The sequence below is a fragment of the Haemaphysalis longicornis genome, unplaced genomic scaffold, assembly GCF_048455015.1.
Source record: "Haemaphysalis longicornis isolate Haplotype H1 unplaced genomic scaffold, Haemaphysalis longicornis Haplotype H1 scaffold_7, whole genome shotgun sequence".
Taxonomy (NCBI): Eukaryota; Metazoa; Arthropoda; class Arachnida; order Ixodida; family Ixodidae; genus Haemaphysalis; species Haemaphysalis longicornis.
The window spans coordinates 9,135,048-9,159,972 of record NW_027526422.1 but is presented as its reverse complement, the minus strand read 5'-3'; the positions used below and the strand labels follow the sequence as shown (position 1 = coordinate 9,159,972).

At 46.7% G+C, this 24,925-nt stretch overlaps 1 protein-coding gene across 12 annotated transcripts in view; it reads left to right on the top strand.

Moving 5' to 3' along the window:
* LOC144144445 (uncharacterized) overlaps positions 1-24,901 on the top strand; it is a 92,303-nt gene extending 67,402 nt beyond the window's left edge. For 5 of the 12 annotated variants that reach the window (XM_077675884.1, XM_077675883.1, XM_077675890.1 and 2 more), the window contains 10 exons: positions 1,847-1,870; positions 2,938-3,064; positions 6,674-7,032; positions 10,581-10,733; positions 11,907-12,074; positions 13,645-13,737; positions 15,550-15,645; positions 18,589-18,696; positions 22,501-22,532; positions 24,084-24,901. In XM_077675884.1, the coding sequence (XP_077532010.1) occupies positions 1,847-1,870; positions 2,938-3,064; positions 6,674-7,032; positions 10,581-10,733; positions 11,907-12,074; positions 13,645-13,737; positions 15,550-15,645; positions 18,589-18,696; positions 22,501-22,532; positions 24,084-24,250 (1,327 nt within the window). In that variant the 3' untranslated portion in view covers positions 24,251-24,901. Of the gene's footprint in view, positions 1-1,846; positions 1,871-2,937; positions 3,065-6,673; positions 7,033-10,580; positions 10,734-11,906; positions 12,075-13,644; positions 13,738-15,549; positions 15,646-18,588; positions 18,697-20,484; positions 20,906-22,500; positions 22,533-24,083 lie in introns of those variants that run through there. The other 7 variants (XM_077675885.1, XM_077675888.1, XM_077675886.1 and 4 more) reach the window with 7 other exon arrangements.
* The last annotated feature ends 24 nt before the right edge of the window (positions 24,902-24,925 follow it).

Below are 24,925 nucleotides of genomic sequence, written 5' to 3'. Positions count from 1 at the left end.
TATTCTCTTTAAAGGGCTGGGTGCTACTTAGTGTCTTTGTCTACCTGTCGTCAGTGAAGGCCTTGGCCAAAGATGTTGACTACCCTTTGGCGCATCTCCTGCCAGTTCCCCCTCCCTCCACTTTTTCCCTTTCCCCCTCCCCTGGATCTTCTTGAAAAGAATTGCTCTGATAAAATGTGTGCTTTGTGAACTTTGTCGGTCCCAGTAATATTCTTTTTTCTTTTGCTGAGGGACTGCTGCAGTTAGCAATTCCTGTTGATTTTGTTGAATGTCTATTTATTTGAGTTGCTGCCAACACGCTTCCAGATAGGCATTTCACACTCAGTCTTTGCTACGGTGAGTACACTCGTATCTAAAACAGCTCTTCGACTTTCTTTTACGCTTCTAGCCCCCCACTGTGTCAGGTTGCATGCCAGGGTGCAAGGCGGCGGCATGGTGGACACACACAGCATGCTTTTTTTTTCTCTAGAACCTCTATCTCTTTCTAGAATCTCTACTCTCCTCTAGTGCTCCGTGCACTGCTTTGAAGTGTTTTTTTTTTTCTTGTGCAGCAAAGCATGAAGATACTAAGCACTGTTTTTCAGAGCTAGCTGCCTTGATTTCAGTTACCCGGCTTCTTGGAATGCAGACCTGTGCTTACACGGACTGTGCCATATTAAACATGGCCACTGCTGCATTAGCGTAACTTTCCCCCGAGTAACGTAAAATGGTGGCACTGTGCTTGAACAGTTTGGATGAAAGCGGCCTGTTCTGTGCATAAAATTGGTTGAAATGAATAGTTGCCCTTAACTGTTGGTTGCTAAAACTCCGGATAGATGTTCGGAAGAAAAGATTAAAGTTGCTTGGCGATACATATGAGAACCTCTGCACAGTGAGTGTGGAATGAAGCAAGGGTGTCAGCTACCAATAAGGATTTCAGTTCATAACAAAGGCTCAGCCACCCACCTCATGTGATGTTGCCTTTATTGTTCACATTGCGTTAGGCTCTCAGTTTAAAAGTAGCAGTGAATAATAAGCGTCGACTAACACTGAGTCATTTTCCAAACTGGGCAAGTCCTAAAATGTAATAAAATGAGCGATCGTAAAATGTCATAAAATGTGAAAAGTAATAAAATGTGCATAAAAAGGCACCACAAAATGCGTGATCCACTTGCGAAGTGACGGCAGCATAATTTTGCAGTGAAAACTTTTGAGAGGGGCGGCTGAGGAAATGGATTCCCATAGCCTCATATTTTGAGTGCAAGGTTTTCACTTAACTCAAACTCTAGATTGTTTTACACTTGCGTTATCCTGCATATTTGCGATTGTTTTTTCAAGGAAAAAGAAACAAAAAGCAAATATTGCATGATACATAACAGAGCAGCATTTATATCTTGCATGCATCCCACGATTTTTAGCAAGTAAAATGTTATCAACGCAGTCTTATGCAACACACAGTGAAACTTTTCAGCTTTGCTGGTATAATTTGTCATTATTGCATGGGCATCTTGGGGCCGAGTGATTTTGGTAGTTGAATGTCTAATTTGACAAACTGAGAAAAAAAGAGGGAACTCTGAGTAAAATTACAGCAAGCGCCGGCAAGAAGGTGGAAAAGCGTCATTTATTCATGAGTGCTGTTTAGTGTTGCCAGACGTCGTGCCGTTTGTTGTGTAACCAGTGCTGCTGTCAAGCATTCCAGAAGCATGCGTTGCAATCACTTGAGTTTGTGTGTATGCCTTGGTTGGGGGAGCTCGGATTGAAGCTTTGGTTCCAAGGTGCAGACTTGGGTGCAAGCATAGCTGAGTAGTAGCTTGTGCTGAAACTTTTTCCCCGCAATCACAACTGGGTGCCCCTTTTGTAATTTCAGGTATATTGCGAAGCAGAAAGTTGTGTGAGTGGCCTATTCTGATTTTTTTTTGTTTTGGGCTTGATGCTGTAGCAGTGCCATGCCTGTCAACATGCAGTGTTGTGTAAAAGAACGGGGATTGCAGTGTTTGCGTGGGCCTTGCAGTCTTGCTTTGAACTTTGTTTTTGTATCAGCCCTGGCGGGTGAAATGTGTTGTTTATGGCTGAATTACTGCACTGTCTCTTGACCTTACTTGATGCCTAATTTTAATCACCTCATTCTGCCTGGTGTTGTTGCCTAGTTGAGGAAAAAAAAACACATCTTTTTGGTTGTGGTGGACTAACTTGACAAGTTGAGGAGAGGTCCTGAGAAAGCCTGAGTGCTTGCAGTTTTTCCTCTTGCAGTATGACATGCAATTTGATTCTTTGGAAATGCCAGGACCCAGATAAACCCTAGCATCTTCTCTTTCCCTTCTTTATGTATAATGAAGGATGTTTGGTAGAATTTTAACTATTTCACTGCCTCTTCATATGTGTATTTTTGTTGCTGTGAGCTCTTACTTTCATGTAGGTTAAACGATTGAGCCTGGTGTAGCTTGTGTAGCTTACAAGAGTAAGAAAATGATCGGCATGCAATGATGTCCTGTAAGTGTTGAACAAGCTGTGAGCTCGCATTCTAAAAGGACGCATTGCTTCTTCTGCCTGCAACATTCTTTGCTATTGGTTGACCATTTTCTTCTACAGGGTTGAAATACCAAATGCCTACCCGTATTTTCTTCAAACTGTGCGTGAAGTTGGGTCCCTGGGGGTCACTTTGTATAGGCTCGTATGTCTCTATGCCAGCATGCTACCCCGCGACAATGGACCACACCAGAGAGAGTTGTATCTTGTCGTTCTTGAAAACGCGCTACCCCGACTGATGGTGTGGCACCTGTCGGTCATTTTCATTGTTGGTGTGCAATGTAGTTTCATCCCTGGTGCCGATGGCTTTGCATGGGCCTGGCCTTTCCAAAGCAGACTTTTTTCTTCGCTTTTTTTGGCGTGTCGAGACCTGTTTGGGGAAGGCGTGATTGCTACTAAATGGACTCTGTGCTTCCTTTTTTGTGCTTCCAGCCCCGAGCGAAGCCGACAGGACCACAAGAAGAAGGCGTCTGCCAAACGGGGCCACCACAAGTCTGTCAAGGAGACCGGTGGCTCAAAGTCTCGCAAGTCTCGAAAGGACCGGCACAATGACAGCAAGGTGAGCCTGGCACGTTTCACTTCGATGCTGCTGAGGCAAGCATTGTAGGGTCGTCATAGTTGACGGCGGGTTCAGCCGCTGTTTATCATGTTATTTGTTTCTTCTTTGGTTGGCTGTCACATGTAGTGTTTTGCTTTGCTCATGTAGTGGCAGCTTGAAGGATTCGCAGAAATACTGGTTTTCGTTTTTAAATGGGTGTTGTTGCTTCCCTGTAGCCTTTTCTGCAGGTGCAGTGTGGGAGGGTTTAAAAGTTTAATCAAGAAACAGCTACAGGTTGCGGTGCCCCAAGCGCTGAGTCCTATGGCTCAGTGCTTGAGTGCTTCACATTTAAAGGCATCTTGAACAGTTAACAGGGGTATGAAAAGCGGGATCAGTGTTATTGAGCAATTTTCGGTAATGACCTTAACATTACATGACTTGTGCTTTTGAATGATCCTTAATTGTCTTTGTGTTGCTTCTGTTGTTTCTTGGGTTAATATTTTTTTCTTGTGTGCCTTACTTTCTTCAGTAGCTCAAACATAGTCTGGCCTGCCTCTCCTAGGTTATCCAAGGATGTATCTATGCAAGGTCCATCTCTAATTATGTCTGTCTGCATGTCTGTTTGTGTGGTCTGTACATGACTATGTAAATTCTGGTTTGTACCCTGTCGCCCGTGCATTATGGTGCACCATTTGTCAAACTGGCTTTCCGATTTCGCCGGTATTGTGGAGGGCTGGTATTGCCGGTATGAAAAGGTAAAATAGACTCGCTGCTGAAGGGGTGTTTTCTGCCACAGCCTTTCCTTTTTTCTTTTTTTTTTTTTTTAACGTGGTATTAAATTGCCGAAAACTCGCTTCTTTCTATCTTCTGGCATTCAGGATGGCGATCAGGTAACGACACTGACCTATCTCACTTCTGGTCTTTTGCGATAGTTAGCAGCACGCGCATAATTTTTTCTTGCTACTTCGCGTCAGTTTTTGCCAAGATTGCGTTTAGAAAAATACACGCATATATAAATATATATATATAAAACGGTCGCTAGTTGAGCAAAGACTTCTTTTCATTGTCTGACAGGCGAACAGCATGTAAACTTGTCCTTTAACCATGGCATCCTTTAAGTGTTGAATACATTTCTGCGACAGGGTGCGGTTTTGTCTGTGCACTTCAAAAGATACCAAAGAAAACCAAGGACGGGAGCGCCTGAAGCTTTATGGCAGCCTTTGCTAGTACAGCGTAATTGCGAGAGGCTTCAGAGGAAACGGCAGTGCGAAAGGTGGATTGCATGCACTTTTGAGGGAGGCTAGGAGTGCTCTCTTCCTGTCTGGATTAAAATGTGCTACCCCTCTTCTGTCTTGTTGACACCTTGGTCGCTTACCATAGGAGGCACGGCCAGCGTAAGTACTCACGACCAAATGCAACCTATGCCGGGAGAGGTCCTCACTCCCTCCTCTTCCTCCCCCTCCCGGGTCGTTGGGCTTTGCACTCTGGCTTCGTTTCCTTCCGTGAGTCACCCCTCCTCCCTCCCTGCTTCATCTGTCATCTGCTTCGCTTCAAAGCCTGTTTTTTCATCTCTTTTAATTCTAAGTGCTCCTTGGCCTCTGCTGTAGGCGAGACCTATGTATTATTAGTTGTACTGACTTAAGTGCAGTGATCACGCAGATTCTTTTGTGGGGAATGAAAGGCAGATATTCTGAAAAGAAAAGCGATTGTTATACTTGTGCAAGGCGACCTGGAATGATCCTGGTGTCGATCCGAATAGTACGAAAACCCACGTAACCAAAGGAAGGCCACAGAAGCAAACAAAAGCATGCCTACTATGTATGAGAGGTGATTAATGATGACTAAAGTTAGTGATTGATAGTAACGACTAGTAAGGTGGGATTAAGGTGGGTGTGAGCGGACATCAATACTATAACACTGAGGCGGTGAAATAGTGAGACAGTAACCTAGCGTGGCTGCTGTGTCAATGGACGGGCACATATATGCAAGGTACCCACTGGAGTAGTATGGCCGGAGCTGGAACCGCCCCGTCGAAAGTGGATGCGTGTCACCAGGCTTTCACTGTCAAAGCCCGCAAGCAGCCTTAAGTGCCCCGAGAACGTTTTGTATACAGGTACGTTGTGGGGGCAAAAGATCACTCCTGTACTTTAGCTTAGCGTACTTTGGCACAGACTGCCAAAGTATGCCTTATGAAAGGCCAGCTTTGTGTCTCGCTGTCCAGTGCAGGTGCACTCAGCCTCTGCACTGTATCATGTCTGGGAACACAGCCACGTTCAACTGATATTTCTCTTTGGCCGCTTCCTGAAGGAACGAGTGAAAAGATATAGTTGGAACGGGTGTTACTCCGCAGAAAATGTTTTCGTAACTTGATGCAAGTGGGCTTTATCTTTCAAGTCGACCCACCGTGGTGGCTCAGTGGCTAAGGTGTTGTGCTGCTGAGCACGAGGACGCGGGTTCGATTCCCGGCCACGGCGGCCGCTTTTCTGATGGAGGTGAAGAGCAAAAACAACACATGTCAAAGGTGGTCAAAATTGATCCGGAGCCCTCCACTACGGCACGCCTCATCGCCTGCGTTGCATTGGTGTGTTAAAACCTACACTCAATATCACATCTGTTTCAAGTCGACATGAAAATAAATGCTCGGTCAAGGTGGAACAATTAGCTACGATGCTAAGAAGGAAAGGGACGCGTGAGATTAAGCCGCCCTGGTGTGTGTGAAGCAGTGACGCCTACTTTTTCACTGTTTGTGACCGATTCGCGTCATCTGCTGTGCTCTAGCCTTCACACCATACCTGCGAAGTAGGCTTTGCCAGAGAACCAAATGCAGCTTTGTTGATTTAATTACTTAGCCAATTCCTGCTGCTTTTGTGTTCCGTATACGGTGATAAATCAGGCAAATTGGTGTGCGCCAGCTCTTGTTGCCTGTAGACTCGACTCATTTTTGCCATTTTAGTATTGAAATTTACAGGCTGCAATCGTTATGCTGTGGGGCTTCAAAAACCAGTGCGGTCTAATTTGAAATATGTGTACCCGATGTTACAGGGTCTAGCTGCAATTTGTCAGGTATTTTTAGAAGGTTATTGAGTAGGCTGTTATACATGCACTCCTTGGTAAGATCACAACGGCTTCTCTACTTGTGGGCTGTCTTTAGCTGCTTCATATTAAAGTGTGAAACACAATCACACCAACAGCACTGGTCTTCCCTTCGCAACCTGTACCACCATCTGAGGAGCTCAGCAACATGGCATCTTTCCTCATGCATTCGCTGCTTTTTTTTTACAAATTTGATAGATTTTTTTCTACATAGTAAATGTAAAGCTGAATGGTGTGGAGGAGAAATAAGGATGTAGTATGTGGCCTTGTGATCTCGGCACCTTTCTTCTCCCAAAGACCATGAGATCCAGAAATGCACTGCAGGGAATAAATTTTCGTGCACAACAGGGCATCACACGTTGTCCCTCACGTGCGATCCTTTGGCTGCCGCTTGTTTTCTTCTTTTTCTCAAGTAAGGTCTTTGAGCTATCCAGAAATGCACTTGAAGGAACAAATTCCCGTGCCCAACAGGCCATCGCACACTGCGATCCTTCGAAACTGACGTGTGGTGCTTGCGGTTTCGCGTGCTTTGTGCAGAAGCGACGGCATGAGGAGGATGAAGAGCCCCCGGAGCCCCGTCGGAAGAAGGGGGCGCTGACGTCGGACTCTTCCTCCAAGCGCCGCCGGCCTCGGAGCGAGAGTGACAGCAGCCAGTCAGAGCCACCGCCGCCGCCTCGCAGCAGTGGCGGCCGCAAGGTGCGGCCAGCACGCTCGTCGAGCAGCGACTCTGAGGACGAGGCCCCGCCACCCAAGAGCCGGCGCAAGAAGCACGCCAAGGCATCATCATCCGGCAGCAAGAAGCGGCCATCGCGCAAGTCCAAGAAGGATTCCACCGACGAGTCTTCTTCCGAGCTGTCCCCGAGCTCCTCCGAGGAAGAAGAGGAAGTCCGGAAAAAGTGAGCTTCTTTTATTGTATTGTTTTAAAGTGCCACCTATGATAGTGCACTTGATTTTGATTGATTTTGGGGTTTAACGCGCCGACGCAACGCAGGCGATGAGGCGCGCCGTAGTGGAGAGCTCCGGATTAATTTTGACCACCTGGGGATCTTTATCGTGCGCCGAAATCTCGTACACACGGGCGTTTTTGCTTTTCGCCTCCATCAGAAAAGCGGCCGCCGCGGCCGGGAATATGATAGTGCACTGCACGGGCCCGGGCCGGCCCGAAAGCCCGAGCCCGGCCCGGCCCGCGAGCCGGGCTCGGGCCGGGTAGCACACATTTTCTCGGGCCCAGGCCGGGCTCGGGCTTGAACGAAAAATGTTTCGGGCCTTGCCGGCCCGAGCCGGCCCGAGCAGTGCCTGAGGCACGGCAGTGTTGTGACGCTAATTCTAAATTGTTGATAGCAAGAAGTTTTCCCATTGATATTTGAGGTTAAGTGAAAAGAAAAAAAAAGCGAAGTGCAATGTCAATATGGCGCCGTTAAAAAAAACATGATAAATAGACGATTCTGCTCAGAAAGCCTTCACATCAATTATAAAACAGACAGTCTGGGCAGCATAGTGGGAGAGTCGTCGTTGAACTCGAAGTCATCGTCGAACAAAATAAATGGATCAGTCACAGCGCACATGCGCGGCCGCAGCGTCGTCGGGATGGTACGGGTCCGTGGAGGGCGAAACCAAACCCTACTGAAGCGGTTCCTCCACTTCGGAAAGCAAGTTGTCACCCAAAAATGTCGAGGCAAGGCAGACAAGATTTGTTGCCATCAGCTGCTGCCTTCAAGGTCCGCACATCCCCATTCTTTTGCTGAAAGTAGGAACGCCGGACGCCCACATGTTTTCGTATGGGCGGTAGTCACAACCGTGCATATATTTTCGGGGACCAATTTTCGAAGCAGAGCCAATGTTTCGGATAAAAAGTTTTAAAACCATGATTCAAGGCAGAAAAGAAAACAAACGCAGACAAAAGAATGCTGCCTTCATCTTCGAAGGAAAAAACAGAAATGAAGTCATGAAAGTGGACACGTCATCTGCTCAAATTTCAGGCGCGTTCGTGTATGAACCCGAATTGAACCCGTGGCGCAATCTCCGAGTTCCTTTAGCAACAGATAGTAAAAGCAAAATGCTGTCAAATATTCCAGCAGTAAATGTACGTAAACGTAGTCTGTTGAGTCAACACTAACAAAATCCTAATTATATTATTGTGATCACAGTATTTCCCATTCATTGCTTTATGTAGTCGCTTTATGCTTACGCTTTTAGGTTAAAAACAGCAAACGTTTTCGGGCTCATGTTTATAGCCTTTTGGACTCGGGCTGATACTTAGAAAGTCTGGCGGGCACGGCCTTATTTCATTTAAATTCTACCGGACTCGGGTCGGGCTCGGGCTGCTATTTTAAATTTTTGTCGGGCTCGGGCCGGGCTCGGGCTCACATTATAAAAATTTGTCGGGCTCGGGCCGGGCTCGGGCTCCCGTTTTGAAAACTTGTCGGGCCCGGGCCGGGCCCGGGCCGTGTCTCTACCGGGCCGGGTCGGGCCGGGCCTAGAAATTCCGGCCCGTGCAGTGCTCTAACCTATGAGTTCCAGGAGCTGACAGTCACAGAACAATGTATTTATGGCCCAACTGAGTTGTGTTCTAGTGTACAATGCACAACACACCTATCTATAACATTAAGTTAACTTCAACTAGCTATATCTGAAAATTTCTGAAACAAACCTTGTGCAAAAATGTTGGGGACGAAAGGGCTGAGCTTAGACTTCAGAATGCCCCAGAAGTTTTCAAATCCCACTTGCGTATTGTAGGATAAGGCTGAGGGTACTATCGGCGTCAAATGAAACGCGAACATGAAAATATGAACCAGAACTTGCAAAATTGAAAAATGCTGTTCGTAGAGTTCATAAAATGGCATGCTATTGGTATATTTGGAAATCCACACTTCCCAACTTTGTTTTTGTAACTAAGCCACGTGTCATTTTGGCTTGCATGGAAAGAAATCGCACTATTTGTGCGTTCAGGTTGATATTTTCATGTTTGCGTTTCATTTGATGCCGATTGTACAAAAGCGCTGTCATGGACAGGTATGTTGCTCTGTGTACATGACTGTCGTTGTCAAAAGTTTTTAGACCACATGAAAGGCTTCTGAACCTTTGCAGCAAAAGCTTAACGCACCAGTGTGACTGAGTTACATATTTGATTACAGTAAGAAGGATTTCAGTCTCACTCAAGACGAAAACTCGTGTTGAATTCTTTGTGACTGATTGCCTGTTGGCGTGGCCTGAAACTTTTGACGAAGAGTGTGCCTACATAAGTAGGGCACACCTGCAAAGTGGACTGACCAATGCTTGGCAAAATTGCTAATCAAATAAACAGTTTCAGTCAGCCAGTTAGTCAAGAATGTCAGTCTGCACACCTATAGTAAGTCTCACAGTTAAAAGTTGGGCTAGTTGGTTATCTGACTGCATTTTACTAGCGAAAACTAGACACGGACGAAGAAGTACACAGAAGTACACGTGTGTTAGGATCTGGACGTGACCAAACTAGTCGCGAGATTAACGAGGCATTTCATATCTACAGGGAAGGAGCTAATTGTGTGAGCACCCCTTCAATCTTTCTTACAGATAAGGAGATAGGCTACCTACGAGGGCGCATGTGTGACACATAGGCTGGCGTGTGTGGGGATGTGTAGGGGTAGGTCGTGGTGATATGTTATCTTTCTTCGTTTCTCTGATGCTAAGTAAAATTTCAGTTGTAGTCTAGCAAGTGTCCTGTGTACTTCTTCTTCGTCGATGTCTAGTTTTCGCTAGTAAAATGCAGTCATATAGTAAGTCTTATATTTTTTGTTATCTTGTTTGCTTTATCTTTTTTGAAATCTCGATAATTGCTTTGAATGTTTCAAATGTTTTAGGCACATGATTTATGTTGGGGAAAAACAAGGTTGCATTATTAAACATTATGCTGCAGTACGATCGGTTCTCTGGTTTTGGTGAGTTGGGCCTTAGAAAGTTGTAAATCTCTACACTATTTTTTTCCCCCCACCAAGATTAAACTAAAATTTCCATCATCATGTTAGGTGTTCGAATTCAGCGGCTGGTAATGTCTTTGTGTAGCTCAACAGGCTGGGGGCTATATAACCTGTGGGGGGATCACTGTCGTGTTTGTGCCTCCGAAAAAGACATCAAATCACTCTCGTTAACATTTTGTGGTTGAGAGAGCTGTAATGGAAAAGTGTTTTTTGCACATCACAAATGCAAGCGCATTGCATCGAGATCAAAATGACAATACCTCTGACATAACCAAATCACATGATTCAGCAATGTAAAAGGAACTGTGCTTGCAAATGTGGTTCACACGGGAATGGACTAGCAAGCAAGAGTTGACGAGCGATACACGATCTGCTTTGCTGCATTTGAGCTCGGTATGGTTGCAGTTTTCATTGCCCTTTTCCCTGGCGTAGCGACCGCGTGGCTGGGCCTAACCTGTGCTGTTGTGTGGCACTCCCTGTGTGCGTAGGCCGAGCAAGGCTTCCCGCACTGGAGAGGCTGAGCGCCGTCGGGCCAAGGAGGCCGTCAAGGACAGGAAGGAGGCGAAGCCCAGCAAGACTGGCAAGGACAAGGAAAAGACTAACCAGGACAATGGACAGCAAGAGGCTGCACTTAACGACAGGTTAGGCCCTCTGAACAGGCTCGCCCACTGTGCCAATGTGCGTAGCCAATCCCTGCGGTGGTTTTTGTTTCACTGGTTGTTAAGGCTGAAGCCTGTATATATTGTCTTTCTGCAAATGTTTTTTCTATTGAACTTCTGTTTTATTCTATTTTTTATTCTATTTTTTATCTTTTTCATCTTACAGATTAGTGAATAAGTACATTGAACAGCCTCTAGTAAGCTTTGAACTGATAAACTTCGAGCATTTCACATGCTCAAAGCAATGATTGCATTGTAGTGTGCATTGTTTGTGTTTAGGAATTTTTTTATGATACTTAAATAATTAGTGTGCCCTATCGTGAATGAGTCTAGACACATTGAACTCTGATTTAAGGCGTGGGCACTCATTGCTTGATCTCAGGAATTTTTACTAAATATCAGTTGCCTTTTCCTTCTGTCAAAGCTTGGCTCATAGAGGGCCACGGAGTAGTGTTGACACAGACTGCCAGGTCGTAGGGCGTCCACCAGAGACTTCGAAAATCAAACGGTTTAAATAGTCACAATTGTTTGAAACTCGTGAAACACTGGCGCTTGTCATACATCTCCCCGTTGTTTATCGCAAAGAAAACTGCAGGTACATTTGAGGCAAAATATATGTAATTAACCGGCAGCACCCGCATTCATTTAGTTTGGAACGCTCGTTGGGTTGGTTTTCGCGATAGTAAGCGAAAAAAAGTGGCAGTGCGATGCTGGCACGCACGTGTGGGAGGGAAAGCAAGCACAAAAAGAACAGAACTCCTGCTGGCACTGTTTCAGGCAGTGGCGTGCGAACACTACGGAGGCGAGAAATTTTAATTCCTTTGGGTGGTAACAGTGAATGGATAATGGCGCTACAGCCCATTATGGCGAATCACTCTCTGAACTTCCGTCAGCTTTCACGTTAAGTGGAACAGCTTTAATTTTTTGGGAAGCATGTTCTGTTTGAGCTAGAGTGTCCATCTTTTTAGCTAGCCCTCCAGTGACGATGAGTCTTGAGATGAACAGTGCTTTTAAGAATCATTCTGCCAGCCGTGTGCTTGGTGACAGCTGTTGTGCTTGTTTTGTCCACATTGGGGGTCTCGGCGTTTGTGTCTCTCGTCCCTTGTCGAGTGCATTCAGCCGTCTCAATGTTTTCTCCCTTTCGTCTCTGCTCAGGGGCCGTAAGGAATCGAAGGAGAGCAGCAGCCCTCAGGATGGGCCTCCCTCTCCCAAGCTTCCGCCGCCGCCGCCGCAGCAGCAGCAGCAGCAACAGCAACAGCAGCAGCCCAATGGACACACAGCTCGCTCTACACCTCGCGTGGCCAGTTCAAGGTCGCGCTCGAGGTAAAAACACAATCGCCGAAGCTCGTCTTCACTAACTCGCTTTACTGGAGTATTGTTCCTGGTGCATTGATATGAATGTAGCTGAAGCTGGCTGAACTGCACTTTGTCACACCTGATGTTGCATCGTAGTAGGAACAACCTAACCTGCAAAATGCTTCCCCACTTTCCTTGTGCCCGTTTCCACCTCCGAAGGGGTGAAATACTGCTGGATCCTTCATTGAGCACCTCTTACTGTGTGGGGGGGAGAAGAAATGAAACGAAAGTTGTTTCAACACATCTTCTGTTGTTGCAGGTAGAGTTGTTTGCGAAGCGTGTAACTTGGTTCTAAGCAGCCCCTTGTGTTAGTCGTGCTGGAATGCATGGCAGGCATTGATGCCTGGAGGGAGAAATGAAACAAGTTGTTCTCCTGATTCATGGGACAAAATGAGACACAGTTCCGTAACCAACTTTTACATACTTTTCTGGGCGAATGTGTCTTCATTGTTTGCACTGAAGACGAGGCAGCAAGGGTGCGTACTCGACACTGGTCTCTCCACCTCACAATATGCACAACCCTGGCATTGCGGAAGGCAGGCACTCATGCGCACTGCGAGGAACCACCGTGGGTTCGAGCTAACTGAGCACGCTCATGAAACTGAAGCGCCGTCGCGCCAACTCAACACCGCCTCTGTTGGGCAGGTGGAGTAAGGGCGACAAAGGAATATGCCCAGGGTACGGAGGGAAGACGTTTATTTTACACCAACGTCCCAGTTACATGATTTGCAGTACAAGTACGTACTTCCCTTGAGGTGAACGGGGCGATGGGGCGCCACGCGCAAGCGTGCGCGTCGTCGGTGCAGAGCCGGTGGGCTCTTCAGTCACTCAGGGCAGAATCCGGGGCGCGGCTCGCAGCAGCGAGGGAGACGCGACCCGTTCGCTCACAGGCGCGCACGGCGTGATCGTCGAGTGGTAGGTACGGCCTTACTACATGCAAGTGTAGGGACAACAGGAGCAGCCTATAGGGCACGGGCCGGCAGCCGGGAGGGCTGGTGGGCTTTCACCGGCGCAACAGAGTTGCAGCCGGCTGGTAAAGAAAGCGTCACATACCTCCGGCGTCTTGGAAACGTCCCCCCGAACGGACCCCCGCACAGGGCGCGCGTTCGCGTCCCGGCGAAAGGGGGGAGTTCGGGAATCGTTCAAACGGGCCAGTGAGGTGAGGTTAGCTCCACTACCAGGGCAGAGCACCTGCTGCGCGACAGTCACTCGCAACAGTCACTGCAGCCTTCAGCTCAGGCAGGAGTTTGAGAAGACGGCTCGGCTCTACACAGTGGCGCTGAGACGAGCCGGCATTTCAAGGAGAGAGGGGAAAAGTGCCGCGAAATGGCACAAACCTAGCGATCGCGCAATGGCTCGGGCACCAGGATTCCCACAACAGCACCGTACAAAATTGCTTTCATCTTCTGTGTTGTCGTGCCACTTGAGCAGCACAGAAATGCTCAGCAGCTGCATTTCTATACAGGGGAAAGGTGGCAGCAGTGCCCACTCCTGCAGTGTGTACTGAAGATGAACCTTTCACCTCGTAAAACCGCAGGTCGCGGAGCAGGGGTCGGCGCCATGCGTCGTGGGACTCGCCGCGCCGTCGCCGGAGGGATTCGCGCTCTCCAACCTACAACTCTTATCGCAAGTGAGTCCTCGGGCTTCCGCGAATGTTTAATACCCCTGTGCCACTTTTGAGGAATGCAAATCTTAGCTTGAGTACGTTAGAACGCATTGCGTGTTGACAGCCTTAGAGGAATTTTATTGTAGGTACACATGCGTCATAACAGGCTGTCATCGTGACATGCACCTCGCTAACCATGGAACGACCCTGCGTTGTGCAGAATGATGATGGATGGGATGGCATAACACTGCTCACAAGATTTTCTCAGTATTGGGCAAGTATTAAGAGCAAGAATGCAGATTCCATTTCTAAAGAGTAACAGTTTTCTGTGAGCAGACCGCAGAGTAGAATGTCTAAAGTAGAATGAGCACAGTCCTTCTGCTAATGAGAAACAGTATCATTTTGTTGGACAAGGCATGGATTCAGTCTCCTGAAGAGGGAATGTAGCACATCATAACGAAAGAAATGCATTGCAGAGCATAGAATATGTGGTTCTTTATAAAATACACACTTGGCCTATTTCATCTTACTCTGTGATCTTTCAATTCCTTTGGGGAAAAAAAAAAAGAACTCCTTTGTTTTCAGGGCCTGTTGTTTGGGCATATTGCACCTTTCTTTTTTTGTTTTCAGGTATCACACACATCCTTCAGGATTTCTTTCCCATTTTGCAATCTGAGTTGTTTTAGCTAAATCTCTTGGGACCTGGCGTAAGCAAGATACAAGGTTTTCTTTTCTTAAAAAAAAAATAACGCATTTAATGCCATGAGCCTGTGTTATTGCTTTTGGCTCCCATTGCCATTTAGAAATTATGCACTGGGGAAACCAGCGCAAGTTGTTGAAAGCTAAATTTTGTATGCACGCACATGTAAGCTGCTAAGTATTGCACTGGGCCTCGTAGTACACCATTGCAAGGGTGTCACTTATACTCGTGACTTGCTAGGTAACTTGCACTATTGGTCTGCCAGTTTAGGTTAACAGGTGTGTCCCTGTCAAAAGCAGACGTATGCCAACAGGATTGGACAGATGCACTGTGGGGGCTATGTGCAGCTCTTGGCAAGAGTCATCCTGCTTGGAAGCTATCACCATTTTTCTAAACAATGACAGCACTCATGGAATTTGGCCTCATTCTCAGCACCTTAATCAAGTGCCTGGTACCATATGTGTAAAAATTGACTTTGCAAGGTGCACGTTGCATCTCTAGTGAGGAAGCCAGGACGAGGGGATTGCTGTTGCTTGTCTTCCCTCCTTGCAGTGTGGCTGGGCTGGCATTGGCCAGTGAAGGGGGGAGGGTGTGTTGAATCACTGTCATCTTAGTTGGCACATGCAAGCAGTCAGCACACTAACACCTAAACGGCACAGACAGGCAAGCATGAAAGCAAAGATGAGACAAACTTGGTTGTTGCGGTCGCACAGCAGTGCATTCAGCCAGGACTTGTCAAACACCTGGATTAATTACTTGCTCCCGCACGCTGCCAGCACTTTCCTGTACACTTATTAGCATTCATAGCACACTGCATGGAGGTGGTGAACTTATCAGTTAGCGTCCAGGGAAGCCGTACGCAAAACTACCGGGCATGTCATTGTGTTCCTGGAGGCAAAGTGCAGCCAATGCTAAAATATGTGCACATTTTGACATTCCTGTGGTGATCTGAGCTGACTCCTTGATTTGTGCTCCCCTCCCCAATACCACCCCCAACAACCTTCCCGTCTTTTTTTTTTCCTGCTCCACCACTGCCTTTTTACGTCTGCCCAAACCCCGATGTCTTCCTTACTTCCCCCTCTTCCGTACACCTTATCCCTTTGGTGCCACCACGATGGCCAACCTGCCGATTACAGATCCCGCACCCCGGAGCGCAGGCGCTCGCGGTCTCATGATCGGAGCTGCTCGCGAGACCGCTCCTACAGCAGTCGGAGCTATTCGCGGAGCTCGAGGTGAGCTCGCAGGCAAAAACTTTTTTTTTTCTGCTACATGTTTGATTAGCCTCCTTGCCTATGGCTGAAACTCACAGCTGAATACTGGTGTTCACCGTGGTTTCTCTTATTTGCCTGCCCAGAGCAGCTCCTAAACAGTCCAAAACTGCTCCATCCACAGAAATTCTATGGGCAAATGAAATATGGAGCTGCTTTGGAGCAGTTCGGAGCAGTCCAAAGTGGCAAACAAAAGAGGCCTCTCATTGACATTGTCTTGCAGGGTACCCCCGAAGTAAAAAAACATGATCTGGGAAAATGCAGTATCTGAATGTATAGCAGACAGCTTTCACAATGTTACTGCCAGGAGAATGCATTATCTCGGAACAAATCAACAGGTTCTACTACATGTAACACTAGTGAAGCAACGAAACACGGCTATGGGTGCTTGTCTGTCACTAGTGTGTCTGTGGTCACATGCAATCATGTATAAGTAGCTTTTAATGCCAACTACAAACTGGCAATAACTGTGGTTTCCAACAGGCAAACACCTGGCCGAACTATGAACCACATAGTGGCAGTGAAGCCAATCATGCTTAGTCTACTTCTTTCACTTTTTAGTGCTACAACACTTTCCCAGTCGGTTGATTGGAAGTATTGTGGTATCGTATTTGTATTAGCCATTTCGAATTACTAAGCGTGTAGATAGATTAGCTCTCGGGTTATTTCAAAAGTGAACCAAACCAAAATGCTGTTAGCTGCAGCTAGTTGTTGCTCCTATGCTCTGTAAGCCTTCAATGGCTGCAAGTTTTCAACATGCATCGAATAAGCTTGTCTGTCGTAAATTTTGTTTTCCTTAATGATTTTTGTTGACACTTGGGCTTAATTCAGCGAACCGGCATCTCTGTAGCAGCTCGGCAAGTGAACCATGCCTTGCTGGCGGTGTTGCAAGCAAGATAAGTGTCTGTGAACTGCCTTTATGCTTTTGTGTGAGCTACGTAGCTTTGCGTGGATGTCATTTTGTGAGCCTGCTGAACCGTGACCGAGCTCTGAGGCAAATCTCTCTCTCATCTTCAGCTCGTGAACTGTCTGCTTTGCTGATGGTGTTTTGTGCAATCTAACCCGGCTGCCCGCCCACATCCTGGCATAACCTTTGCTGGTGACTCTCGAGTGCCAGTTCTGCTTCTGTCTTCTTTCCTCATTCGTTACTTGACCCTCGTACTAACCCACTGCCGACAAACGTTTCCCAGTGTTCATTTGCCTGCCCCTAGCCTTTGCATGGCGGCCAAATTGCTGTTCCTTATCGACGAAGATTTGAACGCAGTTTTCATGCCAAGAAAGCGGGGTCGTTAAGCAAGTGGAGGAAAAGCATTTTGGACACCACCATGCATTGTTAAAAACAGCTCTGTGTCAAATTTAGAGAAGTGTTAGCTTAACTCTTTCGCGACTGCGGAAAAATAGCCAATTTTGAGTGCTTCCAGAAAACTTGAGCTACTGGACACATTTAGCATTGCTATGCATGGAATTGTAGCTTATAGATTTTTTTCAAACACGTAACAGTTTTCTGAGAGGTGTAATTATTGAGAGTTTATTGGTCAATGAAACAAAAAACAAATGCGCAAGAAAAGTATACACAAAACACAAATAGGCAATTTTACTGAGCCTAAAAATTACTTTAGGAATTCGAAGATATGCAAAATGTTTCTACGTTCCTAAGCTACGATCCAATATATACATCAATGCTGTACACTAAGTTCTAGATTTTTGCGGGCTCACTAACGGCCCTGACGGCTGTGCCACTCCGTGAAGCCACTCGAGAGCCAGTCGGTCTACTAGGAAATAATAAATGTTTATTCTCTCTCTTTCTCTAAAATATGTATCCAAGCATGCTTGTTTGTGTTCTCACACAAACCTTATCACTGCAGCGGTAAACAAGAAAAAAAATTATCACCCTTGAGAAGCAGCGCGTCGCTCCGCAGCGCTAATTTTACACGAGTGCCAGGCTATATTGAAAGTGATAACGTGATACGGCGCGGTGCATTTGGCTAAAATATCCCCGTCGCACATTGTCCAGACCCTACACATGAAAGTAATACCGCAGTCGTTGGATGTTAGGCACATTTTGTTTATAAATACTGCGCAAAGTAAAAAAATGAACCTTCCCTGGCAGCACCTGCCAAAGTCTGAGGCTGTTGAATGAATGGGGGGGGTGTTCATCAGAACTAAAATATGAAGAATCCACATTGTTGCTGGAGTCATCACTGCTGCTGGGGTAAAAAAAAATCAGCAGTAGCAGTGGCTGAAGTCCCTGCAACCGCTGTCCGCCTTTGCAGAGCGTGCAGTGAAACAGGACGCCATTTTCACCCAACTCGCCGCTACCTTCAGTTCAAATTTCACTCGCGATGCCGTCTACCCATGCGAAATGTAAACAAACGGCAACGAAACTGAAAAAGGGTTTTCCCATGAACATGCCAGATGGCGTCAGTTGTCTGAATAGCGCCGTTTTTAGTTTTTGCGGGAGGTTTGAAAATCATCGTTCACTTGTGAACAATGGCCTATGGCGCAGTCGCGAAAGAGTTAAGAAGCAGCTATGCCATCTAGAACTATAACTATCATGCATGTATAGCAGCGCCAAAGACAGCCGAGTGAACTGCGAGGCTAGGTGGTGCGGGGGGGGGGGGTTGAAGCTGCAATAAAGGGGAGAGGGGTAGTTCAATGGGACGAGTGGCAGAGTTAACTCTGACTGAAGAGTTGCCAACACACACACAAAAAAGGAGGGGAATGCAAGTGAGGGGAGGGCACTACGTCGGCGCGGCACCCCTGGACCGGACCAGCTTTCGATCATTGAGTGTTCGATGGACAAAGGAAGTCAAGCCAAGCCAAAGGTGTTGCCAAGGATGTGTGCGGCTGCGGCGGGTGTGGAGGGGCACCCCGTGACCCGCTGCTGCCGACCACCGCTCTTTGCAGGTCATGTTCGAGGTCTGCGTCGTCTCGTTCGAGGTCGTATGCACGTAGTCCCTCCATTCCGCGCCGCAAAGGGTCTCCGAGCTTTCTAGATAAGAGGCGCATCACCAGGTAAATGGACTGGGGATGGAGGGAGGCAACACAAAGTGGTTTCACATGCACACTTCTTTAGTATGCCAGTGTCTATTGCAGTTTAAGACTGACGGGAGCGGCAACTGATGTGGAAGTGGTGCCGACGTTGCACGACAGATGTTCACTTTGCCATTTCACTCTGCTGCACCTCCCCAGCATGTCCTGTCATTTAGCAAGTCTTGTGGTTGGGAAAGTTGGCATGCCACTTTGGGAACAACAAAAATGCAAACTGAAGGATGGGTGTACAAGTGAACTGGACAAGCGTTAGGCAGCACTCCTTTTATTTAAGAGGTTAGATAAGAAGGGATGCGGGAAAGACCAGCGTGGAGCAATGAACTGCAGAAAACCAGGTGTGATTGGAATTGCGATGCCCCGAATGTTAGGTGACCTGCTAAAGAATCCTCGTGGCACCGTGGCCTTGATGGGTCCACCTTATCAATGGAGCCGGTGCTCTGTGGACTTTGAGGGAAAGCAGGGATGGGGGTGCACAGGTGCTGTCTCTCTTCACTGCATAGTTTGCGAAGCCATTACGAAGCAGGACGTGTATATTGATAAGCATGCAGCTTTGAGGATCTGCCAGTACACTAAAACCTCGATACGTTTTTGGAGAAAATGCAAAGGGGAAACGTACTATCCGGGAAGAAACGTACCATGGGGAATTCTTAGTTTTCACAATTAAGAGCACCGTAACCGGGAAATCATATGAACCGGGAACGTATCAACCGGGTACTACTGTACACACTGTTACCAGTGTTTTAAGAGCACAAAAATATGCAATGAAAAAAATGACGGGTGTATGTATGAAGCAGCCGCCCTCGCTGCAACCAAGAGTATGGTTGCAGTAGCACTCTACAAGTTGATGGTATCAGAGTACAAAATTGATGTTAGCTTGGAAAAAAAAACTTCAACAGCTCAAGTTTTAGCCACATTAGTAACCGAGCAAGATACGGCAAAGGAGGGTGATACTTTAGCAGCACTTCTCACGTTCAACTTCCCTGCTTTTCTTTTTGCGTCAGTTTGTGTCCATTCCTCTTTTTTTTTTTTTTTTTGCACTGTGGTTCCGCATTTTTTTTTTTTTTTTTTGCACTGTGGTTGTGGCTTTCTGCATGTGGCATCATCTTCTCACTTTTTTCTCCCTCTGCACAAGTTCTGTTGCCTTTTCAGTTTGACGTCAAAAAGGTTTAATTTTTCTGCTTGCCGTTTTGTTTTTTCTCTTGTCCAATTTCAAGGCCTCACGGTCATCGTTGATGGCCATTGGCTGTGTAATGTGTCATCTGTGGCTACTTGTTTGGGTGGGGCTAGTGTGCTGCCGTGTGCTTATGAGCTTCAAAGGCAAAAGGCATTGCTTACCCATGCATAATTAGTGCTTGAAACATGTTTTCATGTTGCTGCATCCCTTACGAGGAATGATGCTCCAGGCCCAGTCATTTGCCTTGCACTGTAATGTTCGATCATACTCCGCATAGGCCATTTTGACTTGCTGAACTGCAGCACTATCCTAGTCCTACTTATGCGGAGTCTTATTGTGACTTTAGCTGCTGTGAACATCGCCATAATTTCACTGTCAGATGCAGCAAAAATTTAAAATATCTCACGTCAGGCAGGAGAACTGCCAAATGGAGGCAGCGTTGGGGTTTTGACATCACATTTTGCACTATGTAGTACCTTGTTTCTTTCAGGGAACCCGCGCTGTTCTGTTGATTTCCTTTTGTTGTAGTTGTATTCCCGCCCTTTGTTGTTGTTCACTCTTCCTTGGTTTGGGCACAGGGCTCCCGATGCTAAACTGAGGTACAGCAGCAGCCGAAGTCGCAGCAGCAGCTCTCGGCACGGCAGCCATCGTCGCCGGAGGCGGTGACCTCCCTCGCACGACCATTTGACCCCCCCCCCCTCGTCCTTTTTTTTCTCCCTTCTTTTTTTTTCCCTGACGGCATCTCTTTCCTGCTCTCTCCAGATGAACCACTTCTTTTTGCTTTTGCCCCCATCAAGCCTTTCTTTCTTTTCAATGTATACATGTTTGGAGATCTCTTTGTAACTGGGCGGAGCAGGAAAGGGATGCAGGACACTTTTTTCTGTTTGTTCCTGTTCTTTTTGTTTGTCTTTTTAGGTAGCACGATGATGCCATATCATACGATGCACTCGCCATTCAAAGCAAGGTTTGAAAGTAATAAAACATCATGGTTTTCCCCTATGTTGTCTTTTTGTTTTGTTCTTACTTCGTTTGCGTTTGTTTCTCACCTGCTTTTGATTAGGGGTAATGAAGCCCTATCTCAAGAGAAAAATTGGCCTCTGCTATACATAGATGATATATCATGCACAAAAACAAAACTATTGAAGTGTGAGGCAGTAATGCCAAGTTGCCACGGCGGTCGAGTGGCAAAGATCTGTGGCAAGGTACCCACATAGTTACAACACAAATTGCTCTAAACTAGGCACAGAATAAAGCTGAATCAATTCCTCTAGCTGCACATAAGATGTTTGTAACAGACCTCGATGCACCACTTGACAAGCATGATAGAAGACCTGTCTTTCCGTACACCTTTTTTCTGTTCTGGACATCTTTTCCCTGCTTTTAGATCTACTCTGCGAGGCACAACTAAATTTTCAGTGCTGTATATACTAGCACCAGCAGTATTCTGAAACCTGGAGATAACTAGCCCAGTGGTAGCAATTATACAATGGGTAGCAGGTTGGCAGAGTAGTGTAACTGGAGCTAGTTGCCCTTCAACATACTGCCTTATTAACCTCCACACCTATCGGACGTGTTAGAACTGAAGTGGCCCATGTACACAGTTAAGAGTGCCACTGGCAACCGTGTGTGTTCACCTTAAAAAGCTTGTAAAGAAGTGATCATTTAACCATAGCAGAGTCCTCTTGCTATAGAGAGCAGTACTAGCACAGGAATAGTGATATCCTTCCATTTGTGGCACAAAACCATCCATGGTATCACTGATCAAACTAGTTCAAAGGGACCACGAAGGCAAAATGCAACTTTGTTTTGTTTGAAGGAACTAGCCTTTTGTCACCTGCTCAACCACCACCTCGGCCCTAAGGGTTGCATTCACTGAGGAAGAAATCGTCGGCAGTGACGTCACTAGGGGAATACTAAGAACACAGTTATCCAAGTGGCGCGATCACGTAAATAGAACAGTTGCACAATCAGGTTTCTTGTCAGTGGCTTCGGTCCGTGGCTGACAGTCGCACTAAAGTCCCTGTGACATTGTAAGGGCTCAATGAGACGCTAGCCAGAAAGTCACCACCGGTTTGTTTTCCTTATTATGTAGTTCAATTGCTGGAACTTGGTGCTAAAGTTGGCTTCCTTATATTAGGACAAAACAGTCGCCTGAATGAACCAAAGTTGTATTTTGTCTTCGCGGTCCTTGTAAGTCAGGCCTGCAACGCAGGTAATTAAAACTTCTCTTGAACTGTAATGTGTGTACGCTTCGCAAGAGGTCAAGTAAGTGGACCTTGAAAACTGCAAACATCACAGTTGTCACATGACCTTGCTATCGCAGCATCAGTAAGGATTCCAAGCTGCTGTGACAGGAACTGGGGTTACGAGGGGCCAACTAGGCTCTCTGTTGTTGGTCACTGCGCTAGAAACTGGTGGTGCTCCCTATTTGTGCAGTCATTGAACCACCTTGCACCAGCCTTCTAGGTGACACTGGTGGTTGTTTTTGCTGTGAGAAGCTTGGCGTTTTACCCCCCCCACCTTTGCCGTGTTTGTTGGCCCTCCCATCTGTTGGGCCGCCGCTAACCCTTGGCGTGCCCTTTTTTGTTTGCAAGCAAGTCCCATGGAATGCAGAGGACGGACACAGGTGGAACCCCTTTCCTTTTTTTGGTTTCCTGCCTTTTTTTCATTCCGTGTGTGGAAGAAAAAAAAAAATGCCTGCCTTACCGGTCCTTTAGTGTAACGTGTGTGCTCTTGCTGGCTCTAGGCTGACGATGGCCACTTCCCGTGCTTGGGTTTGCTGTACTGCTTTTTTTTCTCTTTTTGCTTGGCTGAGCTCAGGAACAAAAAGTGGCATGCCTAGCACCCAATATGGTATACTATGATATAAAGAAATAAAATATGTCCGAATAGCGAGTAAATGTCCACTTAGCTTTGAGCATGCAAAAATTCTTGTGGAGGCAACAGCTTAGCTGCCAGTAAGGGCGAAAATTGCAAGTTTTGTGACCCCAAACGTAATGTCCCGTACATGCATGCTAACATGTTTGCGCAAATAAAGTGCGAGAACTGCATGGCTTTGCTGCAGTGGGCTTATTCCCTCAGACAGTGCGGTGGCCATCTACAAACGGCATTGTTGATCACTAGACATGTAGTTGAGGATTTTGGAGCTTATCAGAGAAGTGCACTTCCACTTGGCACTACTACTCGGGCTGTTGCCGTGTGCAGGCGTGCCCAATGTTGTCAATAATCGACTATTTTCATTTAGTGCGATAGTACATCGGTATTTGCAGGATTAAAAGGCCACAAGGCCGGGGCTGGCCATCAACTGCACGTTGAATAGGAAACCACAACGTGACCAGAGATGCATGTCACGATATCAACATGCTTGGAAGCTAAAAACTAAATCTACTGTCCTACTTGAACTCGGTTTTCACAATTTGGAACCCCATTATTGTGTCAAGTTACGACTCATTACTTTAAACTGATGCCTACCAACTCCCCAGTCATTGAAGTACTAATAATTACAGCAAGTGAAATAATAGAGCTTTAGCCGACCGTTTTCGATGGTCTGCTCCGGCAACCGGAGCCAATGCCACTTGCGGCCAAATGCGCCACACATGCACAACTGTGCTCCCGCTTGCTATTGGAGCGGAGCGGACCGTGAAGAACGGTCAGCTAAAACTCGCTAATGCTTCACATTCAAAGATGATCATAGACGATGAATTCTGCTTTTATTTTCTTTTCGGTTTCTGGAGACTACAGTAAAATCGCATCACAAAGAATTCGTTTTTTCTAAATTGTACGCATAGCATCTGTGCTGCGATCGCGCTGGATTTTGCAGGCTGCTTTTTTTGTTTTTCACCTACACAGCATACATGTCTTGTAGCACACTACAACAAAAAGCACCAATTTTTCAAATTTCCAGCTGTGCTGGTAAACTGCAGTTCCATATACGACACTTTATCACTGTCTTAGCTGAATTCATTCAGAGTAATACATAATGAATGACAATGAAGAGGCCCTAATGTCACCACAAATTATCGAGTACATATGGTACATAAAGTGGTGGTTTCCTAATCTATGTCAGTTGATACCCGGCGTATGCATATCAACTCGCCCACTACTGTTTCCCGCTTCACTTCGGTAATCCTCGCGACACGTGTCGGGTAAACCGGCTCTGAGGCTTGTGCCTGTGCAGTGCACGCAAGCGACCGGTGCCGTACCGGCGGCCAACACCACCGAGCCCCAGCAGCTCCTGCAGCCTGGGATCCTGGTCATCATCATCATCATCATCCAGCACGCCGAGCCACTCCGACAGCTCAGAGCACTCGTCGGACCGCTGCTGACGGAAGACGACGACCCTAGGCTCAAACCCCAACCACCCAAGCTCAGAGGGGAACTGAACAAGCCAGACGCGGCATTGCCCCAAAGCTTCACTATGCGGTTCGCTGCCACCAAGGGAGAATTACTCCGTTCCACCTGGTGTGGCGAGCGAACTCGTAAAACATCAATATCCCACTAAGAGCAAGCGAAATTTCGTATTTGGCCGAATTGTGCGTTTTTAACTCAAGCAAGACGGAGCACATGAGCAATTTCATTGGAGATTAGCGAATCAACTGCAGAATGAACATTAACCTCTGATCACCCAGTCTGCATTCTTGTTTTTGCAAGCTAACTGTCAAACATAGCTTCATCAGCTTTGCACACAGGATGACAAGAATGTTTAACCCGTAACTTCATTTTATTGGGAAGCATCCCGACTCAGCACAGAAAGGTTACAAACATCCCAGATTTTGGCATTTAAAATGAAATCTTTTGCAGCTTTTTGACGCGTATTAGGCCAGTATATGATGCCAATTGCTCTTCGTCAGCAACGTGAGAAGTTTGCGAAACATCGCCTGCACAATTATTGCAGCGATGAACCAAAGTGAAATGACTAAATGCAACCATGGTAGCATATCAGAAGCAGCAAGATTGGAATAAAACAAAAATGTGATGCCCCCAGTTACAGAAGCTGCAGTAGGTTACTGTACCTACTGT